The sequence below is a fragment of the Ochotona curzoniae genome, unplaced genomic scaffold, assembly GCF_017591425.1.
Source record: "Ochotona curzoniae isolate NIBS_2020 unplaced genomic scaffold, NIBS_Ocur_1.0 patch433, whole genome shotgun sequence".
Classification (NCBI taxonomy): Eukaryota; Metazoa; Chordata; class Mammalia; order Lagomorpha; family Ochotonidae; genus Ochotona; species Ochotona curzoniae.
The window spans coordinates 702687-719161 of record NW_024467010.1 but is presented as its reverse complement, the minus strand read 5'-3'; the positions used below and the strand labels follow the sequence as shown (position 1 = coordinate 719161).

The 16475-nt window shown below is 63.2% G+C and overlaps 2 protein-coding genes across 2 annotated transcripts; one reads left to right on the top strand and one right to left on the bottom strand.

The window, feature by feature from the left end:
- Positions 1 to 1788: 1788 nt before the first annotated feature.
- On the bottom strand, positions 1789 to 3482 carry LOC121167881 (brain-specific serine protease 4-like). The gene is made up of 5 exons (XM_040997583.1): positions 3477 to 3482; positions 3246 to 3415; positions 2896 to 3173; positions 2286 to 2443; positions 1789 to 2051 (listed from the first exon to the last, which is right to left on the bottom strand). Exons 1-5 carry the CDS (start codon positions 3480 to 3482, stop codon positions 1830 to 1832), a joined length of 834 nt encoding a protein of 277 aa, XP_040853517.1. The 3' UTR covers positions 1789 to 1829.
- Positions 3483 to 11730: 8248 nt separating this feature from the next.
- LOC121167879 (serine protease 27-like) lies at positions 11731 to 15513 on the top strand. The gene is made up of 6 exons (XM_040997582.1): positions 11731 to 11803; positions 11961 to 12059; positions 13853 to 14015; positions 14444 to 14715; positions 14841 to 15010; positions 15179 to 15513. Exons 1-6 carry the CDS (start codon positions 11731 to 11733, stop codon positions 15470 to 15472), a joined length of 1071 nt encoding a protein of 356 aa, XP_040853516.1. The 3' UTR covers positions 15473 to 15513.
- The last annotated feature ends 962 nt before the right edge of the window (positions 15514 to 16475 follow it).

The window sequence follows — 16475 nt, the reverse complement described above, 5'->3', positions numbered from 1 at the left end:
CAGACCCAGTTAACAATTGTTTATGTAGAGTCCTCACAGGGCTGCCCATGGGATTCCTTTTGTCCCCTCTCGGGAGCCAGCTGGTGTCACGCTGGCCCGGAAGGGGACAGAGTGTTGGCAGGGGCGTTGCTGGTACAGTCACCTCCGTGTCACTTGCTCTCTTCCCACTCCAGGGTGACGATGGCTGACTGATCCTTTTATCAGAAGACACACACACAGAGCTTTCCCCGGAAACCACCTACCCTGTTGGCTAATTCCGCGGAAGCTGAGCAACAGGCATTTTGCTCTTCCAGAATGGGCCTTGCCTTGGCCAGCGAAGGGGCCGCCCCCCAGGGCAGTGCTGTGTGCACATGCGTGCTTTTCCGGAGTCCAGGTGTGCTCTGAGAGAGAAGCCTGGGAGGGAAAGTCCCCTGAAGGGTTGGTGATGTGGCAGAGCAGTGGGCTGGAGCCTGCAGCTGTCATCCAGGCTCCAGGTCCCCACCCTGCCCCCCAGGCCAGGAGAGCTGGCCAAGCGGGGGAGCGGTAGCTGAGTCAAGTTTGCTCCAAGGGTAGGCTGGGCTGGAGATGCTGCCGGACAGGCCCACATGTGGGAGCTCTCCATCTGCAGCCCAGGAGACATGTGGTCCAGGGGACTAAAAAGGGTGTTGTCCTTCCCAGCCTGGGCCAGGCTGCTAGCAGGGAGCACGGCCACTAACCTGTGACAGCCTGGGGATGGGGGAACCCACAAGGCTGTGTGGGGGACAGCTCCCAAGGAAGGCAACTGCAGCTGTTTGCGACGTGCCCCCCACCCCAGTGTAGGCCAGGGAGGTGGGGACCACCGCTGCGCTTGCCACCGCCCAGTCTGTCCCTTGGTCGCACGGAGGGCACAAGAGCCCTTTGCACTCCGCCACCAGCTCAGGGCCACCCAAGACCATCCCCACTGTGCATCTGGCCTCTTGTGGGTGGTTCCTGGGTGTTGCTGATGTATAGTCTCCTAGAGGGAGCAGGAGTGAGTGGGGAAGAGAAGGGCAAAGAGCGAAAGGTGGGAGAAAAGGAGGATGGGGGGCCCTGGGGGTGCCCCCAGGATGGAGGAGGAGAGCCCAGTGGGAAGAAGGGGTGCTCATGGGTAGGGAGTGGCAAAGCAGAGTTGGAGGGACAGGCGGTGGGGTGCTGAGGCAAGAGTGGGGAGCAGGCCACAGGTCGGGCGGGGTGGGGAGGACAGGGAATGGGGCGGTGGGGCACACAGGGAGGCTCCCCACAGGGACTGGGCCAGGCCAAGCGGCGCAGCTGCAGCAGACAACTGAGTCATCGGTCACTCCCAGGCCGCTTCCCGGATGAGCAGGCCCGCGAGGGTTGTTTGTTTATTTTTCATGAAAGCAACCCACCATGTTGACTGTGATCTGATAGCTACCTGGTGACGAAAACAATACAAACGAGTATTTCAGAGCTGTGTCCCAATACCGAGCACGCACACACTCAGTCTGCCCTGACAGCCTGGCTGAAGCTTGTCACGCCCTCGGTGGCGGCGGGGTGGACATGCTGTACTGGCCAGGCCAACCACAGGGACCCCGATTTGATCCCTAACTGGACCCAAAAGGCATAAAGATGAAAAAAAAAATTTATTGCGATTGGAGGAAATAAATAATTTATTGCAATCGGAGGAATAAATAAGCCACGTGGACAGGGTTACAAATAAGTGTAAAAATCATCAGCATTATGTGCACAAAGGCCTGCCGGGCCGGGGCGGGGTCTGGCGCGGGGCGGGGCCGGCGAGGCTCCTCCCCCACGCCGTGGCCAAAGGCTCATGGGCGCCCCCAGAGGTAGACGGAGTGTTTCCAGCAGGGCTCCGCTCAGTGGCCCACGGAGCCCGGGCCTGGCGCTCCACGCAGCCCGGACGAGCGCCCGCGGAGCTGCACGCCCGGCACAATCCTCTCCACCCAGGAGCGGTGTGCAAGGAGGCTGGTGTAGACGCCCGGGCGGTCGCGCTCCGCACAGCCCTCTCCCCAGCTGATGATGCCGGCCAGCACCCAGGCATTCTCCACCTGGCACATGAGAGGGCCCCCGGAGTCACCCTGTGGGAGAGGAGGGGTTAGGGAGCCACGTGAGGCAGTGGACACACTTTGTCACCAGCAGGAGGCTGGAGTAGGCCCTGGGTACGTCGGCAGTGGGGACCCCTCCCAAGGAAATGAATGCCCCCACAGGGGTGCACAGCTCAGCCGCTTGTGCCCTTCAGGCTTACACCTTACGCCCAGCTGGGCGAGGGAGGCTCCTCGCCCGAGGGAGATGTCGGGGACCAGGCTGCTCACCAGACATGCATCCCGCTCCCCCTCCAGGTAGCCTGCGCACAGCATGTCCTCAGTGATGGTGCCCTGCCCAGCACCCCGCCAGTACAGGCGGCTGCAGACTTCCGAGTCGATGATGGGCACCCTGAGCTTCTGCAGGATCTGCGGGTGGGGCAGGGGCACTGGGAACAAGCAGCGGGGTCAGGCAGAGGCCCAAGCACTTGGGCCATCCTCTGCTGCTTTCCCAACATATAGGCAGGGAGTTGGATGGGCCAGGAGCAGGCCGCATGTGAGATGCTGGCACTCCAGCACACGGCGCGCCTGGCCCGTGTGCCGGTGTATTCCAAGCCTCCATCCTGAAGACCACGGGACGTCAGCATTGCCTCCTGGCGACGCTGCCTGCAACTACAGCCTTTCCCCCCGGGGGTCTGTTCCCACTTGCCATCTAGGGGCTGTTTCTCCATCACCTCTACCCACATTGGCCTACAGGAGCCCCCAGACAGTGAGGTTTCACTTCCAGCTTGTCACCTTAAAATGACCCCATATCGGTTCCCTAGGCTCCCGTGACTTCCCACCTGCCACAGTGGACCGGCCTAGAGCCTGTGCCCATCCCCCAGCCACTGGTGAGCCCCACCTCCTTCCCGGATGCTCCCCCAGCCTGCAATCCAGCAGTCTGTGTCTGCGGGGAGGCGGACCGAGGTGTCTGGCAAGCAGATGGGCAGGACTCGTTCGGAGAACAGCACAGGCCGCTCAAGGCGTGCCAGTGCGATGTCAGCACGGGCACCCTCCTTCCAGGAGTACACGGGGTGGGGCAGCACCCGGGCCACCCCCACCTGCTGGGACCGAGGGCCTGGCCTGCCCAACTGCCAGGCCCCCAGCAGCACGGAGAACAGGAACGGCTTGCTCAGGTGGCTGGAAGGAAAGGGGTCTCTCAGTGCCTCCATGGGGGCCATGAGCCTGGCAGGGCCCGGGCTCCCCACATACCCCTTGAAGCAGTGGGCGGCGGTGACCACCCAGCGGCTGGTGAGCAAGGAGCCGGCGCAGTGGTGGGTGCCATTCTTCTGGATGCTCACGATCCACGGCCACTCGGCGTCCACACTGTCCTGGCCGCCCACGATCCGGCTCAGCTGCTGGGGCTGCCCACAGGCGGGGGGCTCTGGCGGGGCAGTGGCATGCTGTCCCCCTGCAGACTGAGCCCCTGCCCACCCACCTCACCCCCATGGCTCTTGACCCATCTCTCCTGCCTTCCTCCCTCTGATCTGCATCCAGGTGGCCCGACCCGTGGCCCCCCACCAGGCAGCTGGGCCAGTGCCCACTCACCAAAGATGCTGGCCGCAGGGAGGGTAGCTGGGGCAGACAGGGAGGGGAGAGAGTCAGGCCAGCGGCCAGGAGGGTGCCCTCAACAGCGCTGCAGCTCCCACCCCCGCTCCTGGAGCCAGGGTCACTGGGGCCTCATGTCCCCTTGCCTCCCAACCAGGCCCAGCAGTCCCTCATTGTGCTCCTCCTGGGGGGTAAGGGTGGCAGTGGAGGCTCCCTGCCCCCAGGGCTGGGCAGCACCCTCCTCTGTGACCTGTGGCCCCAGAGCAGGCGTGTGACCCAAGCTGCCCTTGCTGGAGCAAGGGTGAGGGGAGACAGAGGGAGGGGAGGAGCCGTGCGGTGACAGTCACGAGGCCCGAGGACGGCTGGGCGCTGGCACCCAGTGGGCACTGAGCGCTCCCCTGCCTGCGGAGAGGGGCTGACTCCAGGTCCCCCTCCTCTGGCTGAGGTGGGGGAGGGGGTAGAGGTTGCCCAGACTCACCCCGAGACGCCAGGAGAAGGAGGGAGGCTAAGATCCTGAGACAGCCCCCATCTAGGGCTCTGAAAGTTCTAGAAACCACCATGGCTGGAAGGGACCGCAGACCCACCAGGCGGCAATGTCCAGGGCCCGGACCTGAGGGCTGTGCCGGCTGTGCCAGCTGTGATGGGTGGGGCAGTGGCAGGGTGGCAGGGTTCCCGCAGGGGCCTCAGGTTTTATCCCGGGAGGTGGAATGCTGTCAGACCAGTCTCCTGGGTGGCGCAGTCCAGGCCACCCAGGCTGTGGGTCATGGAGGGGGCGGAGCTGCTGGGAGGAAGCGGGCCGTTATGGGGGCTGAGTGTCTCTGGGCCCTGGTCTCTGCAGGCCAGGCAGTGGACATAGACTGTGACCTTGACACCATGCAGGCCAGAGGAAGCCCCCAGCGTTGAAAGGAAGGTTAGAAGTCCAGGGTTAGGAACGCCCTGAGTCTGGGGTGTAGGCTGTAGCACAGTGGGCTGGCAGGCCCCCAGGGATCTGTTGGCCTTCCTGCTGTCCCTGGGGGCTCAGCCCGACTCCACAGCACACCACCAGGATGCCTCATCTCACCTGGCCTCCAGAACCCGGGCACCTGGACCATCACCCGCTGTGAGCCAGCAGTAAGTACCCACCTGGGGCAGCTCACCAATAGCCACAGGTCCCTGTCCAACCAGCCCTTCCACCTGCAGTGCCTGCTGCGGCCGCAGAGGGCAGCGCCCGTGCCCCTCAGCACCCCGGAAGCAGCTGAACTGCCTCCCAGGGTGAATTGCTGCCCCGGGTCCCAGCTGCCAGGCTCATGCCTGGCTTATGCCGGGCCCGACTGTGGGTTTGGGCTGTTGGAGGACACATGGCAGCTCAGGTGGCACGGAAAGGGGGAGCCTGTCCACAGGGAGGATGGAGTCTTTGAGCCTCCCCACACCCGGCCGTCCGGGCCTGCCTGGGCCTGCCTCTCAGTCCGCAGGGGTCTGTAACAGATCCTTCCCCCCAGAGGCAGGAGATGTCCACGCAGGTGGCCCTGCTGAGGGGCCCTCGTGCTTCCTAGCCCCTTCTGCTGGACACTGACGCTGCTGGCAGCTTCTGCTCACTTGTTTAATGGGCACCTACTGTGCACCACGCTTTTGCTGAGGACTGATGACCCAGCTGCCCGAGGGAGGGCAGAGGAGGGTAGGAGTTCCCGGGTCAAGCCCGGTACAGCCCCCTCCATGTTCCTGAGCCCCACTTCCTGGGACCTGAGGGCCAGGCCTGCACACTGAGATGTTCCCTGCACAAGATGCAGAGGCCAGGAGGAGCCTGAGGGAGCCCCAGGTTCCTGCCGAGCCCTGGTGAGGGGCCCCAGGCCTGGCTCCAGAGACTCCTGCCTGATTGAGCAGGTGCCCCACCATGTCTATGAGGGACCCCACACAGCAGGCTCGTGCAGCCTGCCAGGGCCTCCCTCCACCCCCACCCCATGTCCTGGGCCTGCCATCCCAGTCCTGGGCCCTGTCCACATGCACACAGGCAGGACCATGACGTGGCTCAGCCATGGGGCAGGCTGCTGGCACGCTTTTAGGGCCCATGAGGCCCCAGCCAGAGCTGAGCACCAGTCCAGGGCTGAGGTTCGGGGTGGAAACAGTACGTGCGTTTTCGGCCCCACTGCGCTGCCCACTGGCTAAGATCCTGCTGAAATCCAAGTGGCCTGCGGGATCCAGCAGGCCATGTGGTCCCAGCGAGAGCTACAGCTGGAGGGAGGGGCTGAGACCCAAGCAAGACCTGGACGTCGGCAGGGACTGAGCACAAGTCGGTGAATGGCAGGTCCCTGGCTACAAGCCAGACACGTGAGAGTGACCAGGCTTAGGCGCTGGGGAGGTGGGGGAGGGCCAAGGCCTCTGCTGAGTTCCTGGATCGGGAGGGGGTGCAGTGGGGTCCCCGAGGCTTCCAGCCCCTCTTGCTGTGAACATGTTTATATCTAACATGCAGACTTGTCAAAACAGACACACTCACAGCAGGGGAGACCCAGGGTCGGACAGCACCGGGGCAGTCTCCCACACGAGGTTCCCAGTGGAGACCAAGGCAGGTGGTGAGGCTGAGGCCGCGGGTCAGAGGGCACAGAGCTGGGCGTGGCAGCCGGCAGGGCAAACAACCCACGTGAGGCATGGCCTGGCAGTCACATGCCTGCTTCCTGTCTCGGTGCCCATGCGTACCTGGCCCCGGGAGGCGGTGGCCATGACCCACGTGCTTAGGCCGCAGCCACCCCCATGGGAGGTCTGAGTCCTGTTCTGGGCTCCCGGTGCTGGCTGTCCTGCTCAGTGACCGGTGGATGGAGGCTCTCCGTCTGTCAGAGACAGAGCGGCGGAGGAAATGGCTAGAAAGGTATTTGTGGCATCCTCTTTCGCCACAACCTGGGGGAAAGGGAAAAGCCTCTTGCAGGCTCCGGGTGATGGGGGGACTTGAAGTGGGGCTGCCCCAGGTCCCTCCCAGGCTCAGTTCTTGTCATCCTGGGGAGTCAATCTTTGTGTCATCTTTATGAAAACACAATTTATCTTTATTTCTTTGAAGGGCACAGAAATAGAGAGTTCTTCCATCTATTGGTTCACTCCCTTAAGAGCCACAGCAGCTGGGACCAGGCCAGACCAAAACCAGGAGCCTGGGGCTCCAGGCAGGTTGCTGGCTGGCCAGCCAAGCACTTGGTACTTCCACTGCCTCCCAATAGTGAAAAGCTGCAGGCTAGGACACAGACCCAAGCACGCTTCCTGGGGGGCTCCACTGCAGCCAACAACCTGCCCGCCAAGAAAGATTGGGTGCCCCCCTCCTCTGAGGGACCCCTTCCCACCCCCTCCCCTGGCCCAGCTGGCCAGATGCAAAGGGCCTGCCTCGTCTTCCCACCTGCAACTGCCTGGCCCCTCCTGGTCGCCCAGAATGTCCCGTCCTCCGTGACCATGCTCGGGGCTTCCCCTCGGAGGAACAGGCTGGACACTGGCCCACTGACCCCTGTGGCTCTTCTGGAAAACCATCATGTAGTGCAGGTGGGTGGGCGAGTGAGTGGGCAGCCCCACAGCAGCAGCCCTGGGCTGCCCAGGCCTTGGCCTGCCTGCTGGGGTCTGGCCTCCTCTCTGGGGCAGGGAACTGTCACCCCCTTGGCGTGGTCTGCACAATGACCTGCCCTGTGGCATGGGGTGGTAATGGCACGCGTTGGTGCTGGCCTGGGGCTGGCCTGCAGAACTAGGGCAGCTGTGGGTGACTGACACCCACCGACGCTCTTGCACGGTCAAGCCGTTTCGACCACGGAGGAGCCTGGCAGATACCACAGCCCACAGCCATATGCCCACATGGCCAGCGGGCATCCTCTGCTGCCCAAGGTTTCCTGGGTGACCGCTCAATGCCTCACAGAGTCTGCAGTTGAGTGCTGCTCTGCCACCCGGAAGCAGGGAGAGGCCTTTGGAGGGAAGCGCAGCCGCAGGGCCGGGGCTGCTTGCTGGGAAGAGCGGCTAGGGAGGCGGCAGGCGGAAGGCAGCCCAGCTTGCTCCCTGGATGCCGCGCTGGCCCGGGCAGCTCTTGCTCTCTGTGACTCAACAGTGACTCATCAAGGGGACAGGACCAGAAGCGCTGGAGCAGAGGTCACGGCCCGGCTGCCCCCTGCCCTAGGTGTCTGAGGGTCATGAGGCGGCGGTGGGGGGGTGGGGAGTGGCTGACACACACAGTGGCCACATCTAGGGGGCCACAAGTGGGGTCCAGGGGTGCGCGCAGCTGGAGCTGGCTCTGGCCACCTGGGGGGCTTGGCTCTGTGGCCCAGCCTGAGGCACATCAGGCAGCCAAGTCAAGCCTTGTGGGTGAGGCAGCCCAGGGACCGTCCCAAGCCTCTTGTGCAGGCTGGCCACGTCCTCCACGTCCCTCCAGGGCAATGAGCAACTGCTCATGCCGGCAGAGGGCTTTAGGGCAGCCGAGCCCTGGGCTCCCCAAGTTTGGGCTGCAGGCTCAGGCACGTGGAGCTGGCAGGTGGGGCGAGCTGAAAACAGGGACACAGCCATCTGGGAGCCGGCTGGGACTTGCTTTTGGGGATCCAGGGTTTTCTAACTCAGAAGCAGCACTACCTGCTGATGCCCCAGTGACTGCAGCCACAAGTGCAAGCAGCCCTGGGGTATCAGCACCCACCTCCCCTCCCCAGAGTGCTGTCCAGGAACCAGACACCAAACCCTCTCAAAGTCAGAGGGAGAGAAAGCGTGGGCCACAACTCCATTCAAGTCTCTCACGGGGTGCATGGAGCCAGAAGCTGGCCACCCTGCCCAGCTTCCCCAGTCACATTGGCGGGGAGCTGGACCAGAAGTGGGACAGCTGGGACTCAAATTGGTGCCCCTGTGGGATGATAGCAGGTGGCCATTTGAGACATCTCCAGCTGTCATGTGCCCAAGTGGGTGTCCCTACCACTGCACCAAGGCAGCGCGGGGACAAGTCCATGGCCGGCAGCCTTCACAGAACCCCCTTCCCATGCGAGAGGAAGAGTAACTTCTCACAATTTGGAGATTGTGTAAGCGCCCCTTTGCCAGACCCCAGTACCTGATCTGCTCTCATTCCCCCTCCCCAGATACAGGAAACCCTCAAGGGGTTCTGGGTGCGCCCATTGGGGAACCCCATCACATGATGACTCATCCCAGAAAGCAACAGCCTGACACCAGGACCAGCACCCCCTCGGACCCAAGCACACCTCTGAAACAGCCCATCTGGGTCAGGCCCAAGCCAGGAGCCAGGAGCCTCTTCCAGGTCTCCCATGTGGGTGCAGGGTCCCAAGGCTTTGGGCTGTCCTCCACTGCTTTCCAGGCCATAAGCAGGGAGCTGGAAGGGAAGTGGAGCTGCCGGGACACGAGCCAGTGGCCACGCGGGATGCTGGTGCCACAGACAGTGGCCTAATCCAAAGTGTGGACTCTGACGGATCATTTTTTAATCCTAATTTCACGTGATCCTCACTCGGTGACTCCATGGAAGGGCTCACCGCACACTGGACACCCCACCCTGGCAACTCTGCAGGGCGCCCTACTCGGTTCCCAGTTGCTGTGAGGCAGCCAGACTGGAGGATAACAGGGAGGGGGCAATGTTGGCCACGCCCTCGCAAGGGTACACAGGTCCTGGGCAGTGTCAGGTCCGGGCAGTGTGGGGTCCTGGGCAGTGTGGGATCATGGGCGGTGTGGGGTCCTGGGTGGCGTGGGGTCCGGGCAGTGTGGGATCATGGGTGGTGTGGGGTCCCGGAGTGTGGGGTTCTGGGTGATGTGGGATCATGGGCGGTGTGGGGTCCTGGGCAGTGTGGGATCATGGGCGGTGTGGGGTCCGGGCGGTGTGGGGTCCGGGCAGTGTGGGGTCCTGGGCGTTGTGGGGTCCAGGCAGTGTGGGGTCCGGGCAGTGTGGGTTCGGGCAGTGTGGGATCATGGGCGGTGTGGGATCATGGGCGGTGTGGGGTCCAGGCAGTGTGGGGTCCGAGCAGTGTGGGATCATGGGCGGTGTGGGGTCCTGGGCGGTGTGGGGTCGTGGGCAGTGTGGGGTCCTGGGTGGTGTGGTATCCAGGAGTGTGGGGTCCTGGGTGGTGTGGGGTCCTGGATTCCTCCCTCTTTGCAGGCTGCGCCCGCATGGCCAGTGGCCCCAGGTAACCTGGGAGGCAGCTCCGCTCTAGGGTGAGGATGGGCGACTCGAGCTGATCGCCGGGTCATGAACCAACCCTCCCTGAGTCAGTCTACACTCGCTGCTGGTGGACGTCACCTCACTGTGCGACCAAGGGATGCGGGAGGCCCACAGGGCCCACTTCTGGCTGCAGAGGCTGCCTGGCAGGAGCTTGCGCCGGCTCCGGGGTGCGCCTGTGCAGTATCTGGGTCCTGAGGCCTGAGTTGGGGTTCGGGGTGTCGCCCTGCACCCTTAGGCCCCCTGCCATGGCCCCTTGCCGGAAAATGCCTAAAACAAAAGGAGAAAGGGCCTGGCGCGGTGTCCTAGCGGCTGAAGTCCTCGCCTTGAATGCACCTGGATCTTATATGGTCACCGGTTCTAATCCCGGCAACTCCACTTCCCATCCAGCTCCCTGCTTGTGGCCTGGGAAAGCAACAGAGGACAGCCCAAAGCCTTGGGGCCCTGCACCCACATGGGAGACCCAGAAGAGCTCCTGGCTTCAGATTGGCTCAGCTCTGACCATTGCAGTCACTTGGGGAGTGAATCATCAAAGATCTTCCTGTCTCTCCTCTCTATATCTGACTTTACAATAAAAATAAATAAATCTTTAATAAAAAAAGAAAAAAAGGAAAAGGGGCTCATTGTTTTGGCGCAAAGCTGGGCCTGGGGTTCCCCGGCCCCACCCCCGCGAGTATTGCCTTGTGTCTGTCGCCCCCCGGTGGCGGCACGAGGAACGGCGCCCCATTTGCCTTGCGCCCGGTGCACGTGGCCGGTCCCTCCAGTCCCCACCACGTCCAGCATTCCCCACCTGCTGGTCTTGGTGCCGGGTCCGGTGGGAAGAAGGTCCCGCTGTCGGCGTCGAGGTCCCAGTGTCCCCTAAACGGGGTGTTCCTGAGGTGCAGCGCCGGACTCCCTGCTCCACTCTGAGCTGAGGTCCCGGTCCCGCCGCTGGGCAGCAGCCTCCCCTGGGCTGTCCCCTCTGGCGCAGAAAGGCTGTCATCTGCAACCTGCTCTGGGAAGGAGCCCGTGAGGTGCTGGACGTTGGCCTCACCACGGCGTGTGGGTCTGGAAGTGGGGCAGCAGGACTCGGACACTCGTGTATGGAGGGCTGACCCCAGGCGGGGCCTCTTTGTCAGGTTTTGATTCATTTGTGCAAATGCAGCCTGTGGGCAGGAATGCGTCTCCCTTGTCGGGTGGGATGGCAGCTGGCCGCGGCCGGAGCGCAGAGCCCGGCTTGCGCCCTGAGCTGCTGGGATATGGCTGTCCGTCCTCGGGTCCCACAGCCTTCCTGACCAGTCCTTGCCCATTTCAAGGGGCAACCAAGTCTCCCTGGGCACATGTCCTGAAATTTTTTCCTTCAAAAAATTTTAATATTTTAACATTATTTTTTTTTTGGAAAGGTAAATTTACTGAGAGGAGATAGAGAGGTTCACTCCCCAAGTGGCCGCAACGGCCGGAGCTGAGCTGGTCTGAAGCCAGGAGCCAGGAGCTTCCTCCAGGTCTCCCACACGGGTGCAGGGTCCAATGCCCTGGGCTGTCCTCGACTGCTTTCCCAGGCCACAGGCAGGGAGCTGGATGGGCAGTGGGGCTGCCAGGACACAAGCTGGCACTCACAAGGGATGCTTTTGCTTGTAGGTGGTGGATCAGCCAGTTGCGCTATCATGCCAGTCCCCCACTTTTTTTTAAATGTGTTTCAGAGGGCTGGGGAGTTCCCCACTGCTGCTGGTTTACCATCCAAATGCCCTTCCCCAGGCTGTTGCTTAGGGACAGGCTGGAAAGACCCTGCCCAGAGCCCACTGCGGAGCCAGGAGGGAATGGAGAGTCCTCAACGAGGCCACCCAGCCACAAACTCTGACTGTTTTGCCCCAAGTAACTTTCTCTCACAGCGGCACATCCTGGAACCAGGACCCGGCATGGCAGACAGAGGGCACAGCCTGGACGCGCCCCTTGCCCGCTCAGTGTCCTGACTTCAAGTCCAGGGCTTCAGGCCCTGCAAGGCATTGGCAGGTGCTAACCCAGAGTGAGTGGTCAACAGGCATGCGGATGCTGGACATCATGCTGGGCCGCCATGAGCCTGAGGATCCCATGGCAGTAGTGTGGAGGTTCAGAGGTTCAGGGCCAGGTCACTGAGGAGTTGGGGTGCCTCCTTCCCAATGGAAAGGAGCTGGGTCGGCCGGGCCAACAGGTTGAGCTGCATAGCTGAGCCGACACCCACCTCCAGGATAAAACCCCACTTCATGGAGCCCACACCCTCCCTGCGCTGCCAGAGCCGCCACTGCCACTACAGCCCCCAGTGCCCCCAGTAAGGCCCATGGGCATGAGGCTGTCCCGGGCCATGCTGCTGCTGCTGCTGCTGCTGGGACTGGGTGAGTGAGGTGGGGGTATGGGGACGAGGGCAGGAGGCAGTTGGGAGGCTGGTAACTGCCCATGCCTTGAACCCTGATCCCGGATGCTGGTGCTGGGGTTCCCACACAGGCAGGCTGGGATGAGCCCCAGGCAGAAGCACCCCATCCGTCCTTGGGCAGCACAGCCTGGCTGGGGTGCAGGCCCCTCATCGCTTTCTTCCTCCTCAGTAGATATAGAAATGGGGCTTCAGACCCCTGGACCATCTGAGCTAGGAGCCCCAGCAGAGTGGGGGTGAAGGCTGCAGGTACAGGAGATGCCAGGGGCCCCACCTGCAGGGTGGCTGCCCTCTGCTGGGGACACCTTCCCACATTCCTGGGCCAGCCCGGCTAGCCTGGTAGCCACAGCACTTCCCTGTCCTCAGCTTACCTCCCAGGGCTGGGCCAGCTTCCTCATTCTCCAGCTCAGGGCAAGCAGGTCCCCAACAAGGCCTGCCTGGCTAGCAACAGCTGGACTCCCATGAGACACAAGGCTGCTGCTGCCCCACGGGTCCCAGGATCATGGCCACTGCCACATGAGGGACACAGGGCCCTGACACACTCGGCAGTGGTGTCCAGCGCTCACAGGATGTCTGCCCCAAGCCCCACTGTGCTCACCTCCTCCCCACGTGCACTGTCCCCGTGCACACCCCGACCGTGGGTTCCAACCTTGGGCTGCAGGGCTCCACGCAGCCCCCAGGGGACAAGCAGGAGGCTCCATGGGGACATCTCCCCTAGGATGTCCCAGCAGAGACCGCATTCTGGTTAGGATTCTGTCTGGATCTGCCCACGCTGGGAGGAGAGGGTGTTGTGGGACACGGATGTGGTCTGTACCACGGAGGTGCTGTGTGCCATGCGCGGTAGGTAGTGTGTGGAGCATATGAGAACAGGGGCTGCGCTTGGCAAGCAGTCCGAGGCCTCAAGTGCCTCACTGGCCTGGGGGACACCAAGCCAGGTGAGGAGCCCGCACCCAAACCCGAGGAGGCCTCCTTTTACCGTCATGCCCAGCCAAGCTTTGTTTCTCCCTGCCCACCTGCCTGGCCCCTTCCTGGCAAGGTAGCTGGTGGACCTTCTACGTTTCCACCCAGCAGGTCCCTCTTCATGTCCTCCCTCCAGGTGGCTTTAGGGAGCTGTCCTACACCTGTGTATCCTGTAGCAGAGTCTTGGGGTCCCCAGACTCCACAGTGAGGCATAGCTCATCCTGGCCCTCCAGTCAGCTCCCAGAAGGCTTCCAGCCAAGGACACATGGAGGGTGGGAAGCAGGGGCCCCGCAGGGCCAGGGACGAAGCAGACTGCCCCAAGCTCCACAGCAGGTTCTTGCAGATGGTCCTGGCTGTAGCCACCGCAGAGCCAGGCATGGGAGTGCTGGCCTCTGCTGCCACAACCCCGTGACTGTCCCTGCTGAACCCCTCAAGGGCTGGATGGGGAGAAGCAGCTCTCGGCTTCAGCGTGGTCCCCCCGTCAGCCCTTCTCCTTCCTTCCAGGGACTCGGGGATCCAGAGCCTCAAGAGGTAAGCTCCACACCTGGCCCAGACTGGCCCAGGGCAGCCAGGACACTGTGCATGAGGCTAGGCTGCAGCAGAGGGTCACGAGGAGGGGAAGGTCAGGAAGAGTGACAGGCAGGGCCGATTAGGTGGGTGACCTTCTCTCTTGGAGGGGACTGACATGCAGCTACCTGTCCCATGAGCACTGGGTCCTGTAAGGCAGTGGGAGGGGCTGGGGCTGGAATTAGCAGCATGGACCCAGGCCTCAGTGCAAACCTTGCCATGTTCCTCCAGCTTGTGGACACCCCAGGATGCTCAACAGGATGGTGGGCGGCCAGGATGCCCTGGAGGGCGAATGGCCCTGGCAGGTCAGCATCCAGCGCAATGGGAGCCACTTCTGTGGAGGCAGCCTCATCTCGGAGCAGTGGGTCCTCACAGCTGCGCACTGCTTCACCAAGTGAGTCAGCACTGTGGACAGTGCCTGCTGGGCAGGCAACAGCTGGCAGCTTGCCCGGCCAGAACCTCCCCTGGCAATTCTGACCTGCCAGCCACAGCCAGGCCCTTCCCCCGCCCCAGCAGCAGCTGCACGGCTGTTCCCAGATGAGGCCCCCTCTGAGGCTGCCCACCACGGCTTAAGTAGAAGCTCCGTGGTGGTCCCACATACCTCACTTTCACACCCCGGTTCTGGCCTTCAGCCCTCTCTACAGGCCCATCAGGGGACCCTTATTGTCCAAGTTACAGATAAGAGGCTGAGACCCGAAGGTGGGCCATGTGGCTTTGCAAGCCCCAGGGCTGGTTCTCTCATGGGCGTGCACCAAGGTGGGCATGGGGTGGCCCTACTCTCCTGCACAGGGCAGGCCCCTCACACTAGCCCTCTCCCATCAGCACCTCCGAGACGTCCCTCTACCGGGTCCTGCTGGGTGCGCGGCAGCTTGTGCAGCCAGGGCCGCACTCCAGCTATGCCCGGGTAAGGCGGGTGGAGAGCAACCCGCTGTACGAGGGCATGGCCTCCAGTGCTGACTTGGCCCTGGTGCAGCTGGAAGAGCCAATGACCTTCACCAACTACATCCTCCCTGTGTGCGTGCCCGACTCCTCAGTTGTCTTTGAGGCGGGCATGAGCTGCTGGGTCACCGGCTGGGGCAGCCCCAGTGAGCAAGGTAAGGGCAGGGGCAGCAAGGAAGAGGGCAGCCTTGACCCCACTGCTTCCTGTCCATGTGGGCACGGCCTTGGGGGAGTGCTCCATGGCCACCGGGCTGAGCTGCAGGTTGCTGCCACTCCCCAGACCGCCTGCCCAGTCCCCGGGTGCTCCAGAAGCTCAAGGTGCCCATCATGGACACACCGTGGTGCAACCTGTTGTACAGCAAGGATGCCGTGGCCGGTTTCCAGCCCAAGACCATCAAGGAGGACATGCTCTGTGCTGGTTTTGCAGAGGGCAAGAGAGACGCCTGCAAGGTAATGGGTCTGGCCATGCGCATGGGTGCCAGGATCTGCCTGTCACCTGGTGGGGTGGGTGCCCCCAGCACCCTCACTGTGGTGAGCAGGAGGGCTGGGCAGGGTACAGGGCTGCCTGGGCTCCAGCTGCTCTGAAGGTGCCTCTGTTCCTCGTCCTCCTCCCCACAGGGTGACTCAGGAGGACCCCTTGTGTGCCTCGTGGGCCAGGCGTGGCTACAGGCTGGGGTGATCAGCTGGGGTGAAGGCTGTGCCCGCCGGAACCGCCCGGGTGTCTACATGCGGGTCACCGCCCACCAGCACTGGATCCACCAGATCATCCCAGACCTGCAGTTCCAATCGGGGAGGTTGGGGGGCCAGAGAGGAGACCCCCGGGGCCAGCAGCCCGTGGACCAGAACTTGGCGCCCTGCCTGGTGGCCCATACAGCCCTGCTGGGCCTCACAGTGCTGCTGGCTGCTCTCTGAGGCACCCAGGCCTGCCCCGCCCCACCCCCACCCGGTCCCAGGGTGCTTTTTATTTATGTCCCTGTCAACACAAACCTAGCCTCGGACGAGCTGCTGGCACTGACCCTCAGGAGGCCTGGGGTGGTGGCTGAGGCTGAGCGTTGGGGAAGACTTCAGAGTGCATGCTTCCTGCTGGGAAAGGTGTGGGGAATGTCCAGCTCAGGACAGTCTCAGATCCCCCCAAGCCCCTGCTGCCACCCATGCTGGACCCGGGACACCTACACGAGGCAGACGACCACACAGGGAAGGCCAGCAGTAGCCTTCACCCCACAGTCCCCAGCCTGACCGCCCCCGGGAGTGCAGAGCACAGGGCCACCCCGCAGTCCCCAGCCCCAGCCCCCCAAAGTGCAGAGCACAGGGCCACCCCACAGTCTCCAGCCAGACCGCCCCCCCCGGGAATACAGAGCACAGGGCCACCCCGCAGTCCCCAGCCCCAGCCCCCCAAAGTGCAGAGCACAGGGCCACCCCACAGTCTCCAGCCAGACCGCCCCCCCCGGGAATACAGAGCACAGGGCCACCCCGCAGTCCCCAGCCCCAGCCCCCCAAAGTGCAGAGCACAAGGCCACCCCACAGTCTCCAGCCAGACCGCTCCCCCAAAGTGCAGAGCACAGGGCCACCCCACAATCTCCAGCCAGACCGCTCCCCCAAAGTGCAGAGCACAGGGCCACCCCACAGCTCCCAGCCCCAATTGCCCCGCTGGAGTGCAGCCCCAACGGCACCCTCTGCCCCTGCTGCGGAGTGCAGAGCAGGCAAGGGGGCTGGGCACCCAGGGAGGGAAGGTACGGACACTGGAATTGGAAAACCACAGGACATGATGAAGGGACACCCTCTCAGACCTCTGTGCCTGACCAGGCTCAGCTCCATCCCACAGGTCACTTCACACAACCCCTTTCCCACATCAGGGTGGGTGTCTGGAAGCCCTGACAATGGGGACAAGGAAGGCTGTGGGTCTGGAGGGCAGTCT